This window comes from Pseudorca crassidens, chromosome 20 (assembly GCF_039906515.1).
Source record: "Pseudorca crassidens isolate mPseCra1 chromosome 20, mPseCra1.hap1, whole genome shotgun sequence".
Lineage (NCBI taxonomy): Eukaryota > Metazoa > Chordata > Mammalia > Artiodactyla > Delphinidae > Pseudorca > Pseudorca crassidens.
In genome coordinates, this window is record NC_090315.1 from 7,412,822 (window position 1) to 7,436,359 (window position 23,538).

Consider the following 23,538-nt stretch of genomic DNA (forward strand, 5'->3'; position numbering starts at 1 on the left):
CTCCCTCCTGCTTCAGGTCCCAATCTCATCCTCTCTCAGACCCAGAAATTCCGGCCCCCCAACCCCAGGAGTCCGGCCCCCAGCCCCCTCAGGCCCAGGAGTCTGCTCCCCAAGTCCCCACCTGCCCCAGACCCAGGAATCAGAACTCCCAGCCCCCTCTTCCTGTGGGACATAGTTCCGCTTCTCCATCTACTTTCATGAATAACACTAACTTTGGGGTGAAATTTCCTTCTTCCGTCCATCCCAACCCTCGTCCCCAGGATAATAGGGGAATGGGGAGAGACGGGGGGGGGGGGGGGGGACCTGACCTTGGGAGATGGTAATCCAGGGTTCAGGTATGGAGAATCCCCACTGCTCATTCTTTCAGTCACTTGGCTGCGGGCGAGACCTTGGACAAGTCACTTCTTTCCCCAGAATCTCAGTGTCTTCCCTGCAAGATGGAATCATCTCTATTTCTCAAGGTTATTGAGAAGAATAACGGAGATTCTGGGGAGGGTGCTAGCTCAGCCCAGTGCCCTAACAACCTGAAGTTAGCTCTTCCTCCTGGTCCCACTATACATCCATTTACCGGGTATAGTCCTCCCTCCTGGCCCACCAGGTGAGGCATCCCTGTCCCCTGTGCCCCCATCTAGCCTCTGAGGCAAGAGAACAATCCCTGAGCCTACTCCATGTCTGGGGCACTTGGAGGCAGAAGGTTTTGAAGTCACCCCCTAGGGGCTGTTTAACTGCAAAAGCACAGCCATCCTCTATTCCTCCCCCCAACCCCCAAATCCAATCTGTCTGCAAGAGAAGCTAGCTCGGCCTCCACCTTCAAAACAGATCTCTACTCTGTCCTCTTCTTCCCACTCCACCCTTCCCTGAGCTGTCACGTCTCCCCTGGATGACTGCTCTGAAGGCAGCAGCCAATGCCCTGGTCTCTAGGCCTCCACCTTCAGATCCACAAGCACTGAACTCATAGACCAGCTGATGCTACTGCACTGCCTCACTCACTCAACTCCAGCTGCTGTGGCCTTCATTCGGCTCCTTGAACAAGCCCAACTTGTTCCAACCTCAGGGCCTTTGCACTTGTTGTTACCTCTGCCGGAATGCTCTTCTCACCAGATTGGCACAAGACTCTTATCATTCAGGTCTCACCTTTCAGAAGCCTTTGTTGGGACTTCCCTGGTGGTCCAGTGGTAAAGAATCTGCCTTACAATGCAGGGGACGTGGGTTCGATCCCTGGTCAGGGAACTAAGATCCCACATGCCTCGGGACAAGCCCGCATGCCACAGCTACTGAGCTCGCGCACCTCAACTAGAGAGCCTTTGAGCCACAACTGCCTTGCACACATGCCCTGGAGCCCACGCACCACAACTAGAGAAGAGAAAATCCACCACCACAACCAGAGAGAAGCCCACGCATGACAGTGAAGAGACGGCGTGCCGCAACTAAGACCTGACACAGCCAAAAATAAATAAAGAAATTGAATAAAAAAAAATAAATCTTAAAAAATAAGCCTTTGTTGATCATGCTATCCAAAGTAACCCCCACTCGCAATGCAACAGCTCTCTGTGACATCGGTTTTGTTTTCTCCATAGCCTTTACCGTTCCCTTATTTCACGTGTTCACTTGTTTGTTTCCAGTCACTTCCCTTCTCCTCCATCTCCCGCTTCCAGAATGTAAGCTTTGCTAAGGCAGGGTTTTGTGCTTTTGTTTGTTTGTTTAATTGAGGTATAGTTGATTTGCAATATTATATTAGTTTCAGGTGTACAATATAGTGATTCAAAATTTTTATAGATTATACTCCATTTAAAGTTATAAACTATTGGTTATATTCCCTGTGCTATACAATATAATCCTATAGTTTCTTCCTTTTTTTTTTTTTTTTGCGGTACTCGGGCCTCTCACTGCCGTGGCCTCTCCCATTGCAGAGCACAGCCTCCGGACGCGCAAGCTCAGCGGCCATGGCTCACGGGCCCAGCCGCTCCGCGGCATGTGGGATCTTCCCGGACCGGGGCACGAACCCGCGTCCCCTGCATCGGCAGGCAGACTCTCAACCACTGTGCCACCAGGGAAGCCCCAGTTTATTTCTTTTATACGTAGTAGTTTGTACCTCTTAATCCTCCACCCCATCTTGCCCCTCCCCCCTTCCCTCTCCCCACTGGTAACCACTAGTTTGTTCTCTACATCTGTCAGTCTGTTTCTGTTTTGTTATACTCATCCGTTTGTTTTATGTTTTAGATTCCACATATAAGTGATAACATACGGTATTTGCCTGTCTGACTTATTTTACTAAGCATAATACCCTCCGGGTTCATCCATGTTTTTGCAAAAGGCAAAATTTCATTCTTTTTTCTTTCAGCTGAGTAGTATTCGTATATATACATATATGAATATTTATTCATTTATCTGTTGATGGACACTTAGGTTGCTACCATGTCTTGGCTATTGTAAATAATGCTGCTATGAACACTGGGGTGCATGTGTCTTTTCAAATTAGTGTTTTTCATTTTCTTTGCATATATGCCCAGGAGTAGAATTGCTGGATCATACGGTTGTACTATTTTATTTTTTTGAGGAACCTCCATACTGTTTTCCACAGTGGCTGCACCCATTTACATTCTCCCCAACAGTGGAGAAGAGTTCTCTTTTCTCCACATCCTCTCCAGCATTTGTTATTTGTGCTTTTTGCTGATAGCCATCCTGACAGGCGTGAGGTGATAGCTCAGTGTGGTTTTGATGTTCATTTCTCTGGTGATTAGCAATGTCGAGCATCTAGGACAGGTGTTTTGTTTGTTTGTTTTTGTCTGCTTTTGTTCAAGGCTTATCTCCAGAGCTTAGCCCAGTGACTGACACCTCGTAGGTACTCAGAAAATATGTACTGTATGCATGGGTTGATGAGTTGCTAGCCCTATTTGGATAGATGGAGAGAACGAAGATCCAGAGAGGGAAAGGGACCCACCTACGGTAACACAGCCAGGTGGTGTAAGAGCTGGTGGTGTGCCACACTGATTTGTGAGAACTGATGGTTAAGTTTTCAGGAATTTTCAAAATGGATGTTAAACCACGGTTAGCCTGAAATTGGACATGATGGAAGTATTTACACGGTGGCAACTGGCAAACACTACAAATCAGCACTTTTTGTCTGAGAGCCATTGTACCAACACACCCCTGTACAAAATCCATTGGGGTCCTGACAAAAGGTCATTTATGGCTTCACTATGATGAGGCTTAGGTTGAGGACAGGGTTCTCTCTTCCTGGAATGACCCATCCCAGGCCTGCTGACAATATGAGCGCTTCCTACACGCAGGCACCTTTCTGAGCACATTTTTACATTCTCCTTGAAGCCTTACGATGTCCCTGGGGGTGTGTCTTATCTTTACCTCTGTTTCACAGATGAGGAAACAGACATAGAGAAGTAAAAGCAGAGAAGTAAAAAAGTAAAGGAATTCCTCAAAGCTGTAGACACAGCTGAAGACATTTGCCATATGTGTATCTGATAACGCACTTATAGCCAGACTATATCAATGTAAAGAGCTCCCACAAATCAACAACAAAAGAGACCACTCAATTTTTAAATGGGCAAAAGACTTGGACAAATACTTCACAGAAAGAGGATTTCTAATAAGCACCTGAAAAAAATACCCAACACCATTAGTCATCAGGGGAATCAAATCAGGACCACTCACTAGAATGGCTAAAAGGATTGATAGTAGTAAGTGTTGGCAAGGATGTGGAGCACCTGGAACTCTCATACCCTGCAAGCTTACTTGCCCTTTGACCTCAAGGGGGGTCTGGCCAAAGGGAGGCACAGGCAGAACACTGAAGGGTGGCTGGAGAATGCTCTGGTCCTTGCCCGCTGCCCTACGTTGGGGCCTGTCAGGTGGCCCCTTGGCCACGGCTCCGGTTCTCAATAAGGCCTCAGAGACACCATTTCTCTCCTAGTTCCTCAAGGACACAGCAGAACCTGGAAGGAATCTTTTCCTTTTGTTCCTGGTTCCTAGGAGCCTTACCATCCCTGTATCCCTAACCCCGCTCGCACCTCTGTGAATGGTACCTTTATCCCAAAGTCTATTTAGGAATCCCACTGGAGGTGGCTGTCTCTTTCCGGCCAGGACCCCTGCTGTCCTAACACTGTTGGGGTTTCACAGTCGAGGCCTAAAGCCCCCTGAAAATGATGTTTAGAAGGTTCAGGAGTGTGGAAGATGCTTCATTTCATACCTAACAAGTGAAATAAAGATTCTGATGGCCACAGATACTATTTTTTCATACACTGGATAGGCAAAGTTCAAAGGACCCAGAAACACACCAGGTTGGCGATAGCAGTTGTCGACAAGAGTGAAATCGGTTCCCTTTCTATGAAGGTCACGTTGGCATCATCCCTGGAAACTATGTACCTCACCCTTAACCTTGAAAGTCCATATCCAGAATTTTCTCCTGCAGGTGTATTCTCATTCATGCCCAACGGCTGAATGTAGCATTGTCTGCAGTGCTCAGAGGACAAACTACCTAAATACTCAACAAAGGACTGGTTTGATACATTGTATGCATTGATAGGCAGCTGGTAAAGAGTGAGGTGAATGATACAGACGGTGTGGTGTTCTGTGAGTGAAAGGAAGCAAAGTACATCATGCAAATGTGTAACACACACATGTGCTTGTAGGTCCATCCTATTCCTCTAGAACAGGCTTTCTCAGTCTTGGCATCGCTGACATCTGGGGCTGGGTGATTCTTTATGGTGGGGGCTGCCCCGTGTGTTGAAGGGTGTTAAGCAGCATCCCAGGACTCCACGCACTAGATGTCGTGACAACCCAGACGGTCCCCTGGGAAGGGCAGCATGGATCCTGGTTGAGACCCACCTGTCTGGGAGGAAACACTAGGCACCAGAACGTGTTCGTCTCTGGGGAGGAGGACCAAGCTCCAGCCTGTCTCGGAGATGCGGAGAAGTGGCCCTAATGGGCCCAGCTCCTAGGAGCAGCCAGGAGACGGCAGTGCACCCGAATGGACTTGGCTTTGCCTCTCAGGCTGTGAGCCCCTGGGAAGGAGCCTCCCCTTTCTGAAGCTCAGCGTCCTCATCCTCGAGGGCCTAGCTCCCATCTCACAAGTTTGCAGTGTGACCATAGGGAGGCTTCTGAACCTCTCTGGGCCTCAGTTTCCTCCTCTGTGAAAGGGTCACAATGACCAGACCGCAGGGCCACTGGGTTAAGTGAATAAGGGCTGAGGGCTTGGGTCACTCAGTCCTGGCCAGTGCCATGATCATGGCTGTTGCCATCACCTCCTGAAGGGACAGAGGAGGTTTATACAAATCTGTCTTCCTGTGATCTCCTCTTTCTCTCCCTCTGTGCATCTCCCCTTCATCCTTCTTTCTCTCTGGTTTATGTCCCTGTCTCCGCCTTCTTGTCATTCTCCACCTCAGTTGCCATCTGTCTCTTTCCGTCTCTGTCTCCACCTTTCTGTCTCTCCCTCACTGTTTCTCATTCCTTCCTTCTGTTGCTCATGTAGCAAATGTTTCCCCGAGCCCCCCGGGTGCCACACTCCGTGCTGAGCACTGCATGGATGCAGAGGTGAGACGGGCCTCCCCCTGTCCAGACTGGGACCCAGGTCAACCCAGGGGTGTAGGAGGGGCAGGGAAGGGCCCTGTGAGTGGGAAATGCCAAGGCTCAGAGGTCGGCACTAAACTGCCTAAACCACCGAGTCCCATCATCTCTCAGAGGAGGATACTCTTGTCCTCATCTAGGCTGACTCACCTGCATCTCCTGCACTTCCAACTGGCCTCAGACAGGTGTGCAGTGAAGGGTTAACTCAGCAGGCCTGGGTTGTCCAAACCCTGCCCATTTTAAACAGAGGACTGGCCCCTGGGAGGGAACCTCTAAGCCCTTGGAATGTCCTGATAAGGATGTGTTTGTTTATCTGGGGACCTGGGGCCACACCAGATAGTCTATGCTAACAGTATGATTTATGGGAGATGCCTTGAGTCATGTGGTATCAGCTTGATATCCTGGTGGGCGGTGGCCCTGGAAACTAAGAGCTACATAACCAGCCTCCAATAAAACCCTGGACGTCGAGGCTCAGGTGAGCACCCCTTGTCGACAACACTCTGTGTGTCTTGTCACACGTTGCTGCTGGGAGATCACGCAGACTCCCCGCTCCGCTGGGACAGGACAACTGGAGGCTCCTGGCCTCTCTGGGACTCTGCCCTGCGTGCTCTTCCCATGGCTAGCTCTTTTTTTCAAAGTAAATTTTTAAAATTTATTTATTTTTGGCTGCCTTGGGTCTTCGTTGCTGTGCGCAGGCTTTTCTCTGGTTGTGGCGAGCGGGGGCTACTCTTCGTTGTGGTGCGAGGGCTTCTCATTGCGGTGGCTTCTCTTGCTGCGGAGCACGGGCTCTAGGTGTGCAGGCTTCAGTAGATGTGGGGCAGGCGGGCTTAGTTGCTTCATGGCATGTGGGATCTTCCTGGACCAGGGCTTGAACCCGTGTCCCCTGTATTGGCAGGCGGATTCTTAGAACCACGCGCCACCAGGGAAGCCCCCATGGCTAGTTTTAATCTCTATCCTTTTGCTGCAATAAATCGTGAGTATGAGAGCTTTGCGGAGTTCTGTGAGTCCTTCCCGTGAATTGTTGAAAAACAGTGGACATCAGCAAATGTCTGCTCAGAAGGGGTGAGCTGTAGGCTCCTGGGGGCCCTCTGCGTGGGGCTCCCCCCGTGCACGACTACATTTCAAGCATTTGATTCTTATCCTGGTGCAGAGAGTCTGTGCCTGGCCCCATGTCACACAGCCTGGGGTTGGAGCCGTGCCTGACCCCTTAGCGCCCTCTAGTGTCTCTCTCTTGACTCTGGAGGAAAAGGTTAGCCCTGGAACCGCTTCTAGGAAGAGGATCCACTTTCCAACCTCATCTTTATTCATGGACCTGCTGCTGGCTCCCTGCTATCCCCACCCTGCCGCCCACTCAGGAGGAAAATGAAAATTTTTCCTGAATTCCGTCTCCGTGACTCCACGAGGCCCTAACTGATGGAGTGTGGGGTCTTTGAAGTTGAACTCAAGGATGTTGCCACGTGTGTTCTTACAATGAGAAAAACAACTTTTGAGGAAAATGCCTTTGTTTTTCCCACTTGTGTCTAGGTGTTTTATAGTGTGATAACTCTGCTCACACCCGGAGTCTGAACATTAGATAAGGACTTGAGTGTAGGATGCTCGCCATAAGTTCACGCTTTGTTTTTCCCAAGACACCTTTTAATATAACCACTTGGGGGCTTCCCTGGTGGCACAGTGGTTAAGAGTCTACCTGCCAATGCAGGGGACACGGGTTCGAGCTCTGGTCCGGGAAGATCCCACATGCCTCGGAGCAACTAAGCCCGTGCGCCACAACTACTGAGCCTGAGCTCTAGAGCCCTCGAGCCACAACTACTGAGCCCGCGTGCTGCAACTACTGAAGCCCGCATGCCTAGAGTCCATGCTCCGCAACAAGAGAAGCCACCGCAATGAGAAGCCCGCGTGCTGCAACTACTGAAGCCCGCATGCCTAGAGTCCATGCTCCGCAACAAGAGAAGCCACCGCAATGAGAAGCCCGCGCACCGCAATAAAGAGTAGCCCCCGCTCACCGTAACTAGAGAAAGCCTGCGCGCAGCAACGAAGACCCAACGCAGCCAAATATAATAAATAAATAAATTTATAAAAAAAAAAAAAACCACTTAGAGTTAAGCCTGTGAACAGTTAGTGACCTGGCCCCAACCACCTTACAAGTAATAGGTGCTGCTACCCTGCGATCTCGGGCTTGCCAGTGCCCCGGGATGGAGGACTGCCCTTCCCCGGCTCAACCGCGCCCTCTTGCGTCTAGGATCTGTAGGTCACCAAAATCCTGTGACGCTACTCAGCATTGTGCGGGTGCTGTTGAAACCGCACCTTCCCCAAAGCGGGAGTTGGACGCTGAGGGAGCCATGTGCCAGCCCCGTACGGGTGGCTTCTGCCTCCCCAGTTAGCAGGTCATAAGCTCATAAGCTGCATATATATAATTTTTTTTTTAATGCAATACCCCAGCTCTGGCTTCTCCACCCGGTTCGTCCTGGAGGGTGGGGGGAGCCGGCCAGGCACAGCCCTCCTTGATTCGCCTGAGAGTGGCTTGGGTGAAGGTTGAGGGCTGTTTGCAGGGAGCCTCATCCAGGCCCAGCCAGTGGCACCTTTCCTGGCTTGTTTCTCCCTGTCGTCTGCCCCCTGCCAAGACACTCTGCTTGCCCTGCCCTGGCTGGAGCGCTCCAAGCCCCCTGGTTTTGATCCTGTGTCTTACTGTGCCTGGACTGCCATCACCCCTCCCAGCTCAGGTGGCAACGCTCCAGCTCCCCAGGTGAGGTCAAGCCCCCCTTCCCCAGTGCCGGCCCCCCGCCCTCCCAGAGGCTCCCTGTACACAGCCCCTGACCACGCAGGCTGTGACAACCTGTATTCGTTGCGGGCAAGGACCTGGATCCGACTCATCGCCGTGCCCTCACTCCGGGGCCTGGCACACAGGAGGCCTCCGGGGACGTTTGTGGCAGCACGGCTGAGTGACTTCCTGGATCTTCCCTCTCCACCGGGAATTCGTTCTCATCCTCGCAGCCCTGAGCCCGGGGTTCTGTTTGCGCTTGGCCTGAGATGTTTGAATTCTGAATAAGGACACCTCCTGTTGGCAGGGGTTGGGTTGAGATCAAGGGAGACCCCTCTGCGTCTGTGCTTCTGATGAGATTTGCAAATGAGAGGCCCACATATGGCTTTTCCTGGGACCATGCTGTTTTTTAAAAAACACGGTCTCGATTACCAACATGTTTGAATCCAGAAATTTCCCACGGAAATCTGGATCTCTGGGGAAACCCCCCCCCGCAGATCCGGCCATAGAGATCCTATAGCTGCTCGGGGCGGGTGGGTGGTGGAAGGCGTGGGAGTGGAGACGGCGGCTGCGGGGCGGCCCCTTCAGGTGGGGCACCTGCTCTCAAGGTGGATGCAGTCCCCCCAGGCTGCCTGGCTCCTGTGGGCTTGAGTTTGCAGCCTCTGCACTGGAGGCTTATAAGGTCAGGAGAAAATGATCAGGGACCCGGACAGCTGTTCCAGGGACCCAGGGGTCCTGAGCAGGGCAAGGTCTTGCTGTGTGGCCTGGGGCGCGGTGAGCCTCAGTTTCCCCGTTTGCCATGTGGGAATGGGGAGTATCCCCAGAGTCCCTGCAGAGGGGCCTATAGGGTCTCATTTCCCTTCTACGGGTCTCGGTTTCTCTCCTGTAGAATGCTGGGGCTGGACGTGGTTGGTGGTCACTGTCACTCTGGTTCACAGGGCCCCATGGGGCCTCTGCCATGGTAACAGTCCATAGCCTAGTACTGCCCCCTGCAGGGTTCTTGTATTTCACCTGTGCTCCTGGGTGACTCAGGCCGGTCCAGACCTCGCTCCTCCAGGGCAGGGAGCAGGTGTGTGGGCTGACAGGAGGCCTAGGGGGGTGTCTGCCCAGTGGATGGGTGAGTGCTGAGCAGGGCCTCTGGCCTTAGCTTCTGAACGGTAGCCGCCGCTCCTGCCCTGCCGGCCTACGCAGGTCTTCCCCGGGCCACTGGATCTAGGCGGCTGTGAGCCACGCGCTGGGCTTGATCTGTCCTGGAGTTCACGTGTCTGCGGTCTTCTTTCGCTCTCAAGAGCCCTAGACTGTGGGAGACACAGATCCTGGCGTCCCTCTGCCGTGGGCAAGCCCCTCCCCTTTAAGGGTCTCCCACAAACGGAGGGATCCCATTAGCTCCTTGAAGCCTCTGTCATGGGCTGAATTGTGTCCCTTCCCGCCTCACCCCATCCGTACGTTGAAGCCCTAGACCCCAGCACCTCAGAATGTGACTCTGTTTGGAGACAGGGCCTTTAAAGAGATGAGGTGAAATGAGGTCACGTGGGTGGGCCCTAATCCAATAGGATTGGTGCCCTCATAAGGAGGAGAATAGGACACAGACCTGCACCGAAGGATGACCACGTGAGGACACAAGAGGAAGATGACTGTCTGCGAGCCAAGGGGAGAGGCCTCAGAAGGCATGAACCCCGCCCACACCTTGATCTTGGACTTGCAGTTTCCAGAATAGTGAAAAAATAAATTTCTGTTGTTTAAGCTCCCAAGTCTGTGGTGCTTTCTTATGGCAGCACAAGCGGACTCATAAGCCCCTTTCTAGATTTTGCTCTCCTTTCCTGGTGGGGCAAGGGCTGCCTGTGGGCGGGGCAGCAGGTGGGGCTGGGACCCCTCAGGGTCGTCACCATCTGGGGCACAGGGGGCTTGGCTACTGGAATGGGGCCTCGGCTTGAAGAAGCGGACAGATGCTCTGCTAAGGCTGAGCCCTGGTTCTCCCGGCCGGTTGCCAGGTACCCGGGGGCTCTGGGAATCTTTGTGTCTAACGAGTGCCCTCTGGTGGCCTCAGCTGTGCAGCAGCCCAGCCCAGGGACTTAACCTGTAACAGAAGCAGGTGAGGTTTCAGCTTCAGACTCCTTGGGTGTTTCTGGCTCCTCCAGCAGCTCTGGTTTCTTGAAGATCAGGGCCTCATTGGCCATGGGAATATGACTCTCCTCCCACCACTTACGCATCTTCATTCTAAGGCAATGAGCCCCGTGGTTAATGCTGTGCTCAGTTCCCCCTGGTTCCCAGAAGGAGCCCCGGGCTGGGGGTCAGAAGACCCAATTTCCCTCCGTTTGCTGGTTCTGTGAGCAGCATCGCCTCCCCTCAAATGGGGATACAAGTCCCTACTCTCTTGGCCTGGACCCTCTTCCCAGCATCCTGTTCACAGCCCTCCCATGGCTCCCCGGTGTCCCCTGGCACAAAGTCCCCCAGCCCTCCAGCCTGGCGGCCCTTCATGACTGTGCCTTCCCTCTGCTTCTCTCCTGCCCCCCTAAAGTCTCGATATGTATGCAATTTTTTTTATAGACAAATCTTTTTTTTTTTAATTAAAAAAATATTTTTTTGGCTGTGCTGCACAGCTTGTGGGATTCCCCGACCAGAGATCGAACCCACACCCTCGGCAGTGAAAGCACGGAGTCCTAACCACTGGACCATCAGGGCATTCCCTAGAGAAATCTCTTCTGCATCCCTTTTCTTTCTCAATATTCCTGGCATATTTGTGCATATCAGTGTACAGAGAGTCCCCTTAGTCTTTTCACAGTTGTAAGTTTTTGGCCCTCCTCCCATGGAGAGGTGGGGTTTATTTCCTCTCCCCTTGAATCTTGACTAGCTTACGACTTTTTGTAAAAGAATATGGCAGAAATGACACTGTCAATTCCAGGTCTAGCCCTAAAGGGGACTGGCAACTTACGCCTTGGAAGAGACCACGATGAGAGGCCCTGAGACTCCTTGGAAAGGGGGAGGGGCCCAGCAATCTTCTGACTGTCCCCATCAAAATGCCACAGCCCAGCCCAGCTGCTAGCTAACTACCACCACGTGACCTCAGTAGATGCCACAGGAGGGCAGAAAAATCATCCAGCTGGGTCCCACCCACATTCCTGATCCACGAAATTGTAAGACACGCTAAAACGGTCATGGCTTAAAATCATGGCTTAAGCAGTAGGGCCGGGGGATTATGACAACAAAGCAACCAGAACTGTTGTCGAGTTCTCTTGAACGCGTTGAGTTCAGCTCTTGTCACCCACAACTGGAAGAGTTCTGACTACTGCGACTTATCTCCCTTCGTAACCACCAAGGTTCCGTTATCCTCCAAGGTTTTCCACCTGTGAAAATATGAACCCCAATGCCCCATGCTCTCCCTGGTTCTCCTCCATCAGCTTTCCTGTGCTCTCATTCCAATCTCATGTTCCTCTTCTTTGATCCCACAGGTGGAAACTTCAAGGCCAAGACACCATGTTCTCTAGCACCTGTGAAGACCCTCTTGGTTTCCCTTCCTTCCCAACCCCACAGGGTACAACTGGCTGCCCACTTGAAGTGCTCTGTCCCTCCAGCCTCCCTGCCTCCCTTTCCCCCACCCCATCAGCCTTCCATGGGACCCTGCCTGCAAAGACCCAAACCTAGATTAATGCCACCATCTACTCTTTCTTTCCAATGACCACTGGCGGAAGGAAACATCACAGGGCAATGCCGCTTACTGCCACTAACAATGAATGATCTCCAAAAAAATTAATAATCTCCAGTCACTGCTGGGACTTTGCTGCTGCTCACCAAGTGCTGTCCTTGTCCTTGTCCAGATCCCAGTAATTCTCCTCAGTGGCTATCCTAACCACACCTAACACTGTCCATCTTCTTCATTCTCTACCCCTCACCCTGCTCCCACCCACATCACTTTCAGCAGATGGTTTTGCCATATTTCTTCTCTCCGGAAAGGAGCCACTGGGCAGGAGCCAATCACAAATGGCCACCCAGTGATAAATGTCACTTAAAGGTGAACCAGAAAAAGAACATCTGCTATTGGATTTTGAGAATAAGGATGACTGGTTGGTTTAGACAATGTCATTTCAGGGGCACGGAGCTGGAGAGCATATTGACGTGGACTGGAGAATGTGAGGGTGATGAGAATCAGAAAGTGGATGTCAGCTCTCTCTCTCTCTCAAAAAAAAAAAAAAACCCCAAACACTGGATGGTACATAGAAGGAGTTTGTGGGGCTGAGGTGGGAGAGATTTGGACATACTTATATAATTCAGAGAAAGAGCCAGTGAAGAGAGGGTGATTGATAATTTAAGAGACAGGAGGAATGATTAATGAAGTGTGGACGAGAAGGATTCCCAAGCAAAGGAGGTAGGACTAACCTTGGACGGGAAGAGGGATGCCTCTTTCTCTGAAAAGGGCAAGGAGTAAATCATCAGTGCCAGTGGGAAATAACTTTGTAGGTTTGGGGAGCTGCTTTTTTCCTGCGAAGTAGGGAAACCTTATTGCTAAGAGTGAGAGGGGAGGAGATAAGAGAGTTGGGGGGAAAAGGAAAACATTTGTAGTACTGACAGAGTGCTATGCTGGGAAGGGCTGACTAGAGGTAGGCTGAGGGATTTCTGGGCAGTATTGATGCTTGTTCCCAAGGGATAAGGAGATACCGAAGGGGTAAGTTTCCCTTAATATCTTCCTTGTGCCGGCCTCTAACACAGCACTTGTTTACTTGTCTATGTCCTCGGAAAATACAGGAGACAAGGTTAGAGGGAAAAAAAAAGAGAAAGAAGGTTTGAGAAATATTAAATGAGAATCCCATAGTGAAAGGAAAGGGCAGAGGCATATATGAAAGAATGTTTGAGACTTTTCCAGGACTGATAAAAGACACCAAAGCAGAGATTAAAGAGGCCAAACAAATATAACAACACACAAAAAAAGATATCCACACTTAGTCATATCAGAGTGAAACCTTTAGTGCTAATACCCCAAGGCCCAGATGGCTATGAGGGCCCTGAAAAGGCACCCAGCCCGGGTACCAGGGAAGGTTTCCTGGAGCACATGATGGAAGAGCTGTGAGCTGAGTCCTAAGCAATGAGTAAACGTCAGCCAGGTAAGAGAGGGGTTCAGGGATGGGAGATGAAGTGTAGGGAAGGGCACCAGGCAGAAGTCACCGTACAGCTCGAGCAGATTTAAACAACATGACTAATAAATTTGCTTTAAAGGATATATATATATATATATATACACATATATACACGTACATATATATAATATTTATATAAAACACTGCATTCCACAAGCATAGAATGCATAGTCTTTTCAAGCCCACATTGGAATATTTACTTATATAAACGAAACAAAAACTTTGTCACAAAGAAATGAAGAACTGAAATCATGCATAACATATTCTTTGACCTTATTGGATTTAAATAGAAATAAAGAAAAGAGGATTATTAGAAAATATTGATGCCGCTAAAAAAACCTCTATGGGTCAAAAAATAATAACGGAAATTAGCGATATTCAAACCAAAAGATAATAAAAGACTTTGTAGTAAAACTTGTGAGAGTCAGCTACAGTCATGCTTACAGGGAAATTTATAGCCTTAAATGGAAAACTGGAAAAGAAGAATGGCTGAAATGTAGTGATGTAAGCGTCTGTACCAAGAAAACTGACAGAGCTGAATTAACTGGAAGAATCAGAAGGAAGGAAAGAAAGAATGTAAATAAATGTGGTAGGCTTTGGGGAAGGCTTGCTGTTGATTTTTTTTTTTTTTTGCGGTACGCGGGCCTCTCACTGTTGTGGCCTCTCCCGTTGCGGAGCACAGGCTCCGGACGCGCAGGCTCAGCGGCCATGGCTCACGGGCCCAGCCGCTCCGCGGCATGTGGGATCTTCCCAGACCGGGGCACGAACCCGCGTCCCCTGCATCGGCAGGCGGACTCTCAACCACTGCGCCACCAGGGAAGGGAAGTCCCCTTGCTGTTGAATTTTAACTTGATACTCACGCAAGGAGAACAAGGAAGGAGAATAGTGCTGATGCAATGGGTCCATACACGACGCCCTGGACCAGCCCTTTCACGAACGCATTGGAAACTGAATTCTTATCTGGAATCAGAGGGAAGTGAGAGTAGTTTTTCTCCTAAGGCTGTAAATTCTGAGCCAATACTCTTTCCTCTGGCTCTGTACCCAACCTCATTCTGGTCCCTAGGTGGTGTCGTTCTAGCCCAGCAACTAGACCCCTGTATACTTACCTGGTATGAGGAAGATGCTTGAAGTATGGATGCCATATCGGTCCTTCCCCTCACAGTGGAAGCCCATGGTTATTTCAGGCTCCCCGAGGAGGGTGATGGTGCTGTTGGCCCAAGGGGCAATTATGCTAAAAGTCACCTGGAAGATGTTATTCATGTTGTTCAGACCCATGGGAGCACCTCCCATCAACCACTGCAGGGAGGGCGTGGGGAGCCCATGGAAGGAACCGCTGCACTGCAGAGTCTTCTCCAAGGAACAAGAAAAATAAAGCAGACTGGCGGGGGCTGTAGGGAAGAAACGTCAAGGGTCAGCAAGCATCCTGACTTCTCTGCTTCCTCCAGGATGAACACCAAGGTCTGGTGAGTTTCCCATACTTTGTTGCTGGGAGAGGAGGGGCGCTGTCCACTGGGAGATGACAACTGGAAACGGGTGTCTGGTCTCTCCTAGGTCCTGCCCTGTGTGCTCTTCCCTCTGCTGATTTTAGTCTCTGTTCTTTTGTTATAATAAATCGTAACCAGGGGAGACTTCCCTGGTGGTGCAGTGGTTAAGAGTCTGCCTGTCAATGCAGGGGACATGGGTTCGAGCCCTGGTCCAGGAAGATCCCACATGCCGCGGAGCAACTCAGCCCGTGCGCCACAACTACGGAGCCTGTGCTCTAGAGCCTGCGAGCCACAACTACTGAGCCTACTTGCCACAACTACTGAAGCCCGCGCACCTAGAGCCTGTGCTCTGCAACAAGAGAAGCCACTGCAATGAGAAGCCCGTGCACCACAACGAAGAGTAGCCCCTGTTTGCTGCAACTAGAGAAAGCCTGTGCGCAGCAATGAAGACCCAACGCAGCCAAAAATAAATAAAGAAAAAAATATATTTATAAATAAATAAATAAATTGTAACCAGGAATAGAATAGTTCTGCTGAATTCTGTGAGTCCTTTTGAGTTACTGAACCTGAGGGTGGTCTTGAAGACTCCCAAGCTGCACCAGCCCAACCTGGTCTGCTGGGTATTTTTTAGTTCTCTTGTTGTTGGTAGTAACTGTATCTTGTAACCTTGGTCATGTTGCATCATTTCTGTATCGTAGTTTCTCAAATCAGAAAAATGGGTACAGGGACTTCCCTGGTGGTTCAGTGGTTAAGAATCCTCCACCAATGCAGGGGACATGGGTTGGATCCCTGGTCCGGGAAGATCCCACATGCCGCAGAGCAACTAAGCCCGTGCACCATAACTACTGAGACTGCACTCTAGAGTCCGTGAGCCACAACTACTGAGCCCGTGCTGTAGGGCCCACGAGACACAGCTACGGAGCCCGTGCACCACAACTACTGAAGCCCGCGTGCCTAGAGCCTGTGCTCCGCAGCAACAGAAGCCACCGCAAGGAGAAGCCCGTGCAGTGCAACGAAGAGCAGCCCCCACTCGCCACAACTAGAGAAAGCCCGCGCGCGCACCAACAAAGACCCAACGTAGCCTAAAATAAATAAATTTATTTTTTTTAAAAAAAGAGAGAGAGATTAAGGACCCTGCCTGAGGTCATAGAGAAAAGAGTAACAGCATGAGGCTGGACCCTGGCTTCCCACACGTGAAGTCCAGTCCCCAGCTCATCACATTGGGGATCTCGATACACTTGGTTCTGGGTCACCATACTTTTTGTCTTCTCCAAGACTTAACAGCACCCACAGCACAGGGGATGGTGTTGAGAGAGCAGATGTGGATACATTGATCATTTGGGTTCTACAGTGCCTGGGCACAGCATGAAAATGGAACTAGGAGTCAGAAGAGCTGAGCACTCCACTAGCTAAATTTCTAGTGACTTTGGCCAAGTTGCTTAACCTCCCAAAGACTGTTTCCTCATCTGTGAAATGGGGACTGTAATTCCTCAGGGAGTTGTTGGGTAGAGAAAATGGGACACAGGGTGGGTCACAGTGGCAAGCACAGAAAATGCACATGGAAGATGTCTATTACGTATTATTTATCATTCTTTAGGTCATCACCTCTTCACCTGACCTCAGCCCAGCCCAGCTTCCACCCCCGCAGCCACACCCATCCCAGCACTTCCTTGGCTTCCTCAACCACCTCCTACCCGGCCTCTCGTTCCACTTACCCAACCGTAACAGTGGTAGTACCATCAGCACCAACAGGTTCTCAGGGACAAGAGAGGATCAGGACCTATTATGCTGCTGATTCTTGATCTCAGATCCACATGTCCTGGAGGGCAGGATTTGGAATGCATCAGGAGAGGAGAAGCAGTTAGAAGCAGAAGGTGGAGGTAGAAATAAATTCACTGTTTACTGGGTATTCTTTTTTTTTTTTTTTTTTTTTTTGCGGTGCATGGGCCTCTCACTGTTGTGGCCTCTCCCGTTGCGGAGCACAGGCTCCGGACGCGCAGGCTCAGCGGCCATGGCTCACAGGCCCAGCCGCTCCGCGGCATGTGGGATCTTCCCGGACCGGGACACGAACCCGCGTCCCCTGCATCGGCAGGCGGACTCTCAACCACTGCGCCACCAGGGGAGCCCTGTTTACTGGGTATTCTTATCTCTGCAATCACCCTTAAGGTCCATCCACCTGTGAATTAGGAGCCTCATGGGACCAGAGGCTGAGCAGCTTCAGGAACAGGGACAGGGAAGGTTCCCCGTGACTCTCTGTGGAGTCTCAAGACCATGTCTTCCTTCTTCTCTTTCCTCTAGTCTTCACTCCCAGCCCCTTCTCCCTTTAAAGGGTCTCAAATGCCAGGCCGAGGAGCTTGGGCTTTTTCGCAAGTCAATGGGGAAGTCGTGGAAATCATGGAAACGTTTTGAACCATGGTGGGGGGGCAGGCAACAGGTGTGGATGTTATAAAGGTCTCTATGGTCTGCATTGAGGAGGAAGCAATAGTTCAAGAGAATGAGGATGTGGTCTGAGCTGGCCCAGTGGCTATGGGGGATGGAGAGGATGGGGTATATTTAAGAGACATTTGAGTGATAAAAGACATTTCTACGGCTGGCAAGATAAATTCCAAACTCCCTTGCCTTGCATCAAGGCTGTCCATGATTTGGGCTCACACTTGCCCTATCTCTACTGCTCCCCTTTCTGCCATTCTTTGCAAGCTTAAGAGAAACAAGTATGTGTACATATATACCACATCTACTCCGTGCATTCCTACCTCTGTATGTTTACTTGGGCCACCGCCTTTTTCATGGCATCCTTCTGCAACTCTCCCCTCTGCCCACATTCAAATCATACCTCTCTTTCTAGCCCAGGTCAAATGTGACTTCCTCCTGGTAGCCTTCCTGGATCCTCACAACCACAAAAAAGCCTCCTTTCTCAGACTTTCTTCAGCACTTATATATATTCATCTCTTTTAGAGCAATGTCTCAGGCAGAACCCAAGAGTTGCCTGATATCTACCGTCTTGTATGTTCTTATTATTTCAAATTTGTTCAGGTGGTGATGTTATCAGTTTAAAAAAAAAACCCTATTTCCCTTCCTCTTTTACATCTAGGGCTGGCCACGTGACAGAGTTCTGGCCAATGAAGCAAGTACAAGAAAAATGCTATTAAATTATTATCACCAAATAGAAGTCCATTCAGCCGTTACCCCATTTTTTGCCATCACAATTGAGCTCTGAAGGTCTGTTTTTTGCATATAATACTAGCTAATGAAATTTGAGAGCTCTATTTTTTTAAAAATAAGTGTTCACGATAAAGGAAATGTGTCTCAGAAAGAATTGAAGATGTTCCCTTCCCCTGCAGCTATAAATCAAAAGATACGGTTTTGTGTCATAAAAAGGTTCAGGGAATCTGATTTGATATTGTGCAAAACCGAGAATGTTTATAAGAACATAATTTATGTTCTCCTCTGCAATATACAGTTTCATATGAATATTCAAGACTGGTACTGATTTGTTCTGTTCTCTGTTGATATAAGTCCACCCTTGGAAGAACAATTCAAACAAAGCAGTCTTACGATACTCCAAAGACATTAGAAATTATTCCATGTCTTATGAAAATGATATCCCAATAAAATGGAATTCTGACCAGTGGTCTTACTTGATAATTTTTTGCTCTGGTAACAATAACATTGTAATTGACATCTCTGTTTCTTAAATTGTATACCTATCTGTAGGACGGTTCTGTTCTCTTCTCCCACGTGAACAATGCAAAAATAAAACCACAGACTCTGCTGTTAGATTTATTATTACGCAAATATCTTGAGAGACTTGCCTACTTGAAATACCAAATGTCTGAGGCTATCTGCTGGAGTCGTTTGGGGAGTTCTGGTTTTCTGATATTAGCACCGTTACTTTCTTCTTGCTGCTTTTCTTCTTCTTTTTCCCTGGAATATAGATGCGATACTGGAAGCGGAGCAGCCATCTGGCGACCGTGAGGAACCATGTAGATCAAAGCCACAGGCTGAGGAAATTATTGACAACAGTATAGGGATCCTTGTTCCCCGACAGCCTTGTGGAGCCGCTACAAAAACTTGCACAGTCTACTGCACGCTTCTTCATTTGGTTACTGCTTTCATTGGGAAACTGATGAAATACCCTACCAGGGAATCTATCCAAGAGTCAGCTCCTTGAGAAAAGGCCCTACATCAAATACATCTTTGTGTCCTTCCCAGTGCTTAGAAAGGTTCTCTTCTGAAAAATATATTCCTTATTATCCTTGTAATGTCTTTAGGATCTGTAGTTATAACTACTCTTTCATTCTTGGTATTCAAAATTTGTGTCATCTCTCTTTTTCTCAGTCAGTTTCCTTAAGGTCTATCAATTTTATTGAGTTTTTTTTTTTTTAAAGAATAAGCTTTTGGTTTCAACCGATTTTTCTGTATCGCTTCTGTTTTTTTTTTTTTTTTTTTAATGAAAAAGCCACTTTATTGAAAATTTAGTTGTTTCCAATTCTGGAAGGTTAATTTTTTTTAACATCTTTATTGGAGTATAGTTGCTTTACAATGGTGTGTTAGTTTCTGCTTTATAACAAAGTGAATCATTATACATATACATATGTCTCCATATCTCTTTCCTCTTGCATCTCCTTCCCTCCCACCCTCCCTATCCCACCCCTCTAGGTGGTCACAAAGCACCTAGTTGATCTCCCTGTGTTATGCGGCTGCTTCCCACTAGCTATCTACCTTACCTTTGGTAGTGTATATATGTCCATGCTACTCTCTCACTTTGTCCCAGCTTACCCTTCCCCCTCCCTGTGTCCTCAAGTCCATTCTCTAATAGGTCTGCATCTTTATTCCCGTCTTGCCCCTAGGTTCTTCATGACCTTCTTTTTTTTTTAGATTCCATATATATGTGTTAGCATATGGTATTTGTTTTTCTCTTTCTGACTTACTTCACTCTGAATAACAGTCTCTAGGTCCATCCATCTCACTACAAATAACTCAGTTTCATTACTTTTTGTGGCTGAGTAATATTCTATTGTATATATGTGCCACATCTTCTTTATCCATTCATCTGTTGATGGACACTTAGGTTGCTTCCATGTCCTGGCTATTTTAAGTAGAGTTGCAATGAACATTTTGGTACATGACTCTTCTTGAATTATGCTTTTCTCAGGGTATATGCCCAGTAGTGGGATTTCTGGGTCGTACAGTAGTTCTATTTTTAGTTCTTTAAGGAAACTCCATACTGTTCTCCATAGTGGCTGTATCAATTTACATTCCTACCAACAGTGCAAGAGGGTTCCCTTTCCTCTACACCCTCTCCAGCAGTTATTGTTTGTAGATTTTTTGATGATGGCCATTCTGACCGGTGTGAGATGATACCTCATTGTAGTTTTGATTTGCATTTCTCTAATGATTAATGATGGTGAACATTCTTTCATGTGTTTGTTGGCAATCTGTATATGTTCTTTGGAGAAATGTCTATTTAGGTCTTCTGCCCATTTTTGGACTGGGTTGTTAGTTTTTTTGATATTGAGCTGCATAAGCTGCTTGTAAATTTTGGAGATTAATCCTTTGTCGGTTGCTTCATTTGCAAATATTTTCTCCAATTCTGAGGGTTGTCTTTTCGTCTTGTTTATGGTTTCCTTTGCTGTGCAAAAGCTTTTAAGTTTCATTAGGTCTCATTTGTTTATTTTTGTTTCCATTTCTCTAGGAGGTGGGTCAAAAAGGATCTTGCTGTGATTTATGTCATAGAGTGTTCTGCCTGTGTTTTCCTCTAAGAGTTTGACGGTGTCCGGCCTTACATTTAGGTCTTTAATCCATTTTGAGTTTATTTTTGTGTATGGTGTTAGAGAGTGTTCTAATTTCATTCTTTTACATGTAGCTGTCCATTTTTCCTAGCACCACTTATTGAAGAGGCTGTCTTTTCTCCACTGTATATTCTTGCCTCTGTTATCAAAGATAAGGTGACCATATGTGCATGGGTTTATCTTTGGGCTTTCTATCCTGTTCCATTGATCTAATTTCTGTTTTGTGCCAGTACCATACTGTCTTGATTACTGTAGCTTTGTAGTATAGCCTGAAGTCCCAGAGCCTGATTCCTCCAGCTCCATTTTTCTTTCTCAAGATTGCTTTGGCTATTCGCGGTCTTTTGTGTTCCCATACAAATTGTGAAATTTTTGGCTCTAGTTCTGTGAAAAATGCCAGTGGTAGTTTGATAGGGATTGCATTGAATCTGTAGATTGCTTTGAGTAGTAGAGTCATTTCACAATGTTGATTCTTCCAATCCAAGAACATGGTATATCTCTCCATCTATTTATATCATCTTTAATCTCTTTCATCAGTGTCTCATAATTTTCTGCATACAGGTCTTTTGTCTCCTTTGGTAGGTTTATTCCTAGATATTTTATTCTTTTTGTTGCAGTGATAAATGGGAGTGTTTTCTTAGTGGAAATGGTTTCAGTTTTTCACCATTGAGGATGATCCTTTTAATGTGCTGTTGGATTCTGTTTGCTAGTATTTTGTTGAGGATTTTTGCATCTATGTTCATCAGTGATATTGGCCTGTAGTTTTCTTTCTTTGTGACATCTTTGTCTGGTTTTGGTATCAGAGTGATGGTGGCCTCATAGAATGAGTTTGGGAGTGTTCCTCCCTCTGCTATATTTTGGAAGAGTTTGAGAAGGATAGGTGTTAGCTCTTCTCTAAATGTTTGATAGAATTCGCCTGTGAAGCCATCTGGTCCTGGGCTTTTGTTTGTTGGAAGATTTTTAATTGCAGTTTCAATTTCAGTGCTTGTGATTGGTCTGTTCATACTTTCTATTTCTTCCTGGTTCAGTCTTGGAAGGTTGTGCATTTCTAAGAACTTGTCCATTTCTTCCAGGTTGTCCATTTTATTGGCATAGAGTTGCTTGTAGTAATCTCTCATGATCCTTTGTATTTCTGCAGTGTCAGTTGCTTCTGTTTTTAATTTAATTGATGTCTGCTTTCTCTTATTTCTTTCCTTCTGCTTGCTTCAGGTTTAATTTGCCCTCCTCCTCCTCCTTTTCTTTTCTTCTTCTTTTTTTTTCATGTTAAATATGTTTTATTAGCCAGTTGATCATACTGGTTAAATATTTGCCCCAAACTGTAAGAAGTCAAATAAGTAGGTCCTAAGACAGGTAGGAGGAAAAGAATCATATTCATTACTAAGTTCAGGAAACCTAATGTGCTGGACACAGGGACACGCAGTCGGGGAGGCGGAGGGAAGGGGGCCCAGTGGATGCCCTTAGACACACACCCAAGATGGTGAGACTTGGATCCTTTCTTTCACTGTGTGTGTGGCTCTTTCCCCAAGAAAAGAGTCACTGTGTGTGTGTATGTGTCTGTATTTGTGACTGGTCTCAGAGGCTCAGCTGACTGAGAATCCCTGGGCAGAGTCTCAAGGAGAATCAGCTCATTTTCTGAGACACGGTCCATTTTCTAGGGTGCTATCTATGTCCAGGGTACCCTAGGTGGGGGCAGTGCTATACAACCATTTACATGGCTGAAGGCTGGGGTGGGTGGGCTGACCTGGGGATGACCCTGCTTGGCAAGGGGGTGGGCTCCAGTGGTGGAGGTTGGGTTCCCCCGCTCCCCTCCGGAGGCAGATTAAGTGGTGGCAAGAGCCTTCCTAAGTTCCTCACTCCTCTTGTGGTCAAGGTCTTCCATTTCCTGTAGTTTCTGGGAGATTTCAGTAAGGATGAGACCTCGGTACTGTCTGCGCTGCCCTAGGGCCTCCATGTCAGCCAGGAATTCTTTCCTCTCCTGGATTTCCTTCACGAATTCTTCACACCGGTCCAGCTCAGGGGCCGGGCCCTCCTGTCGCATAGGAGGGGCTTTCTTTTCCATTCCTCTGGCTCTTTCCTGGTGGCAAAAATATTTCGGACTCTTCGCTTCTCCTTCTCCAGATCTCGGGTGGCTTGAGGCTTCAGCTGCTCCCGGCTGTAGGCCCCGTTGTCTTGGCACACGCTGGCAGTCCAGAGGTGGGACCGGGCAGCCTGGATGGGAGGCAAGCAGATGGCTGAGGCCGGCGGCTTGGAAGGCAAGACCCTCTAGCTGGAAGTTGGGCTGCACTGTAGGGGGAGAGTGTCTCCTCGTTTCATGGTGTCCATGATGTGGCGCTGTTGGAAGTGTGTCAGTTTGGATTCCTTCAACATCACTCTGAGCAGCTCGCAGGTCCCTGGGGTGTAAGTGGCTGGCTTGGGGCAGCGCCAGAACCCAGTTCCTTTGGTCACTGTCTCCACCCTCTCCTGGGAAGCCATGGGAGGGCTCCTAAGTGTTTCAGATTCTTCCTGGAAGTAGACCAGGAGTCAGAAAGCCTAATCTTTGTCTCCCGCTTCTGAAGATTCTGGGTAAGTCAGTTCCATCACTCTTGGTCTCTGCATCAGAGGTTGCAAACTGGTGGTACCCAAGCTGGATTTGACCCATAAATAGATTTTGTTTGGCCTCCTAAAAGCTTAATTTATTAAATCAACTTTTTTTCTTGTGGGGGGGATAACATTTAAAAATCAGGCTATTTCACACAAAAAAGTGGCAGTCCAGTGGTTAGGACTCTGTGCTCTGTCAAGGGCCTGAGTCTCATGGGGTCGTT

General features: G+C 48.4%; 1 protein-coding gene and 1 pseudogene across 1 annotated transcript; both read right to left on the reverse strand.

The window, feature by feature from the left end:
- Window positions 1-14,320: 14,320 nt before the first annotated feature.
- On the reverse strand, window positions 14,321-16,688 carry SIGLECL1 (SIGLEC family like 1). Its single transcript, XM_067720757.1, has 3 exons — window positions 16,664-16,688; window positions 14,571-14,852; window positions 14,321-14,424 (listed from the first exon to the last, which is right to left on the reverse strand). The coding sequence occupies exons 1-3, from the start codon at window positions 16,686-16,688 to the stop codon at window positions 14,321-14,323; spliced, it is 411 nt and encodes a 136-aa protein (XP_067576858.1).
- A 5,868-nt stretch (window positions 16,689-22,556) lies between these two features.
- On the reverse strand, window positions 22,557-23,209 carry LOC137214884 (UPF0193 protein EVG1 pseudogene; annotated as a pseudogene).
- Between the last annotated feature and the right edge of the window lie 329 nt (window positions 23,210-23,538).

Bases quoted from the DNA above. Each gene is read 5' to 3' on its own strand.
- SIGLECL1 (XM_067720757.1), bottom strand. From the start codon at position 16,688: ATGGTACTACCACTGTTACGGTTGG. The intron at 14,853-16,663 runs GTAAGTGGAACG...TCTTCCCTACAG, and splicing joins ACTACCACTGTTACGGTTGG to CCCCCGCCAGTCTGCTTTAT. The intron at 14,425-14,570 runs GTAAGTATACAG...CTCTGATTCCAG, and splicing joins AAGCATCTTCCTCATACCAG to ATAAGAATTCAGTTTCCAAT.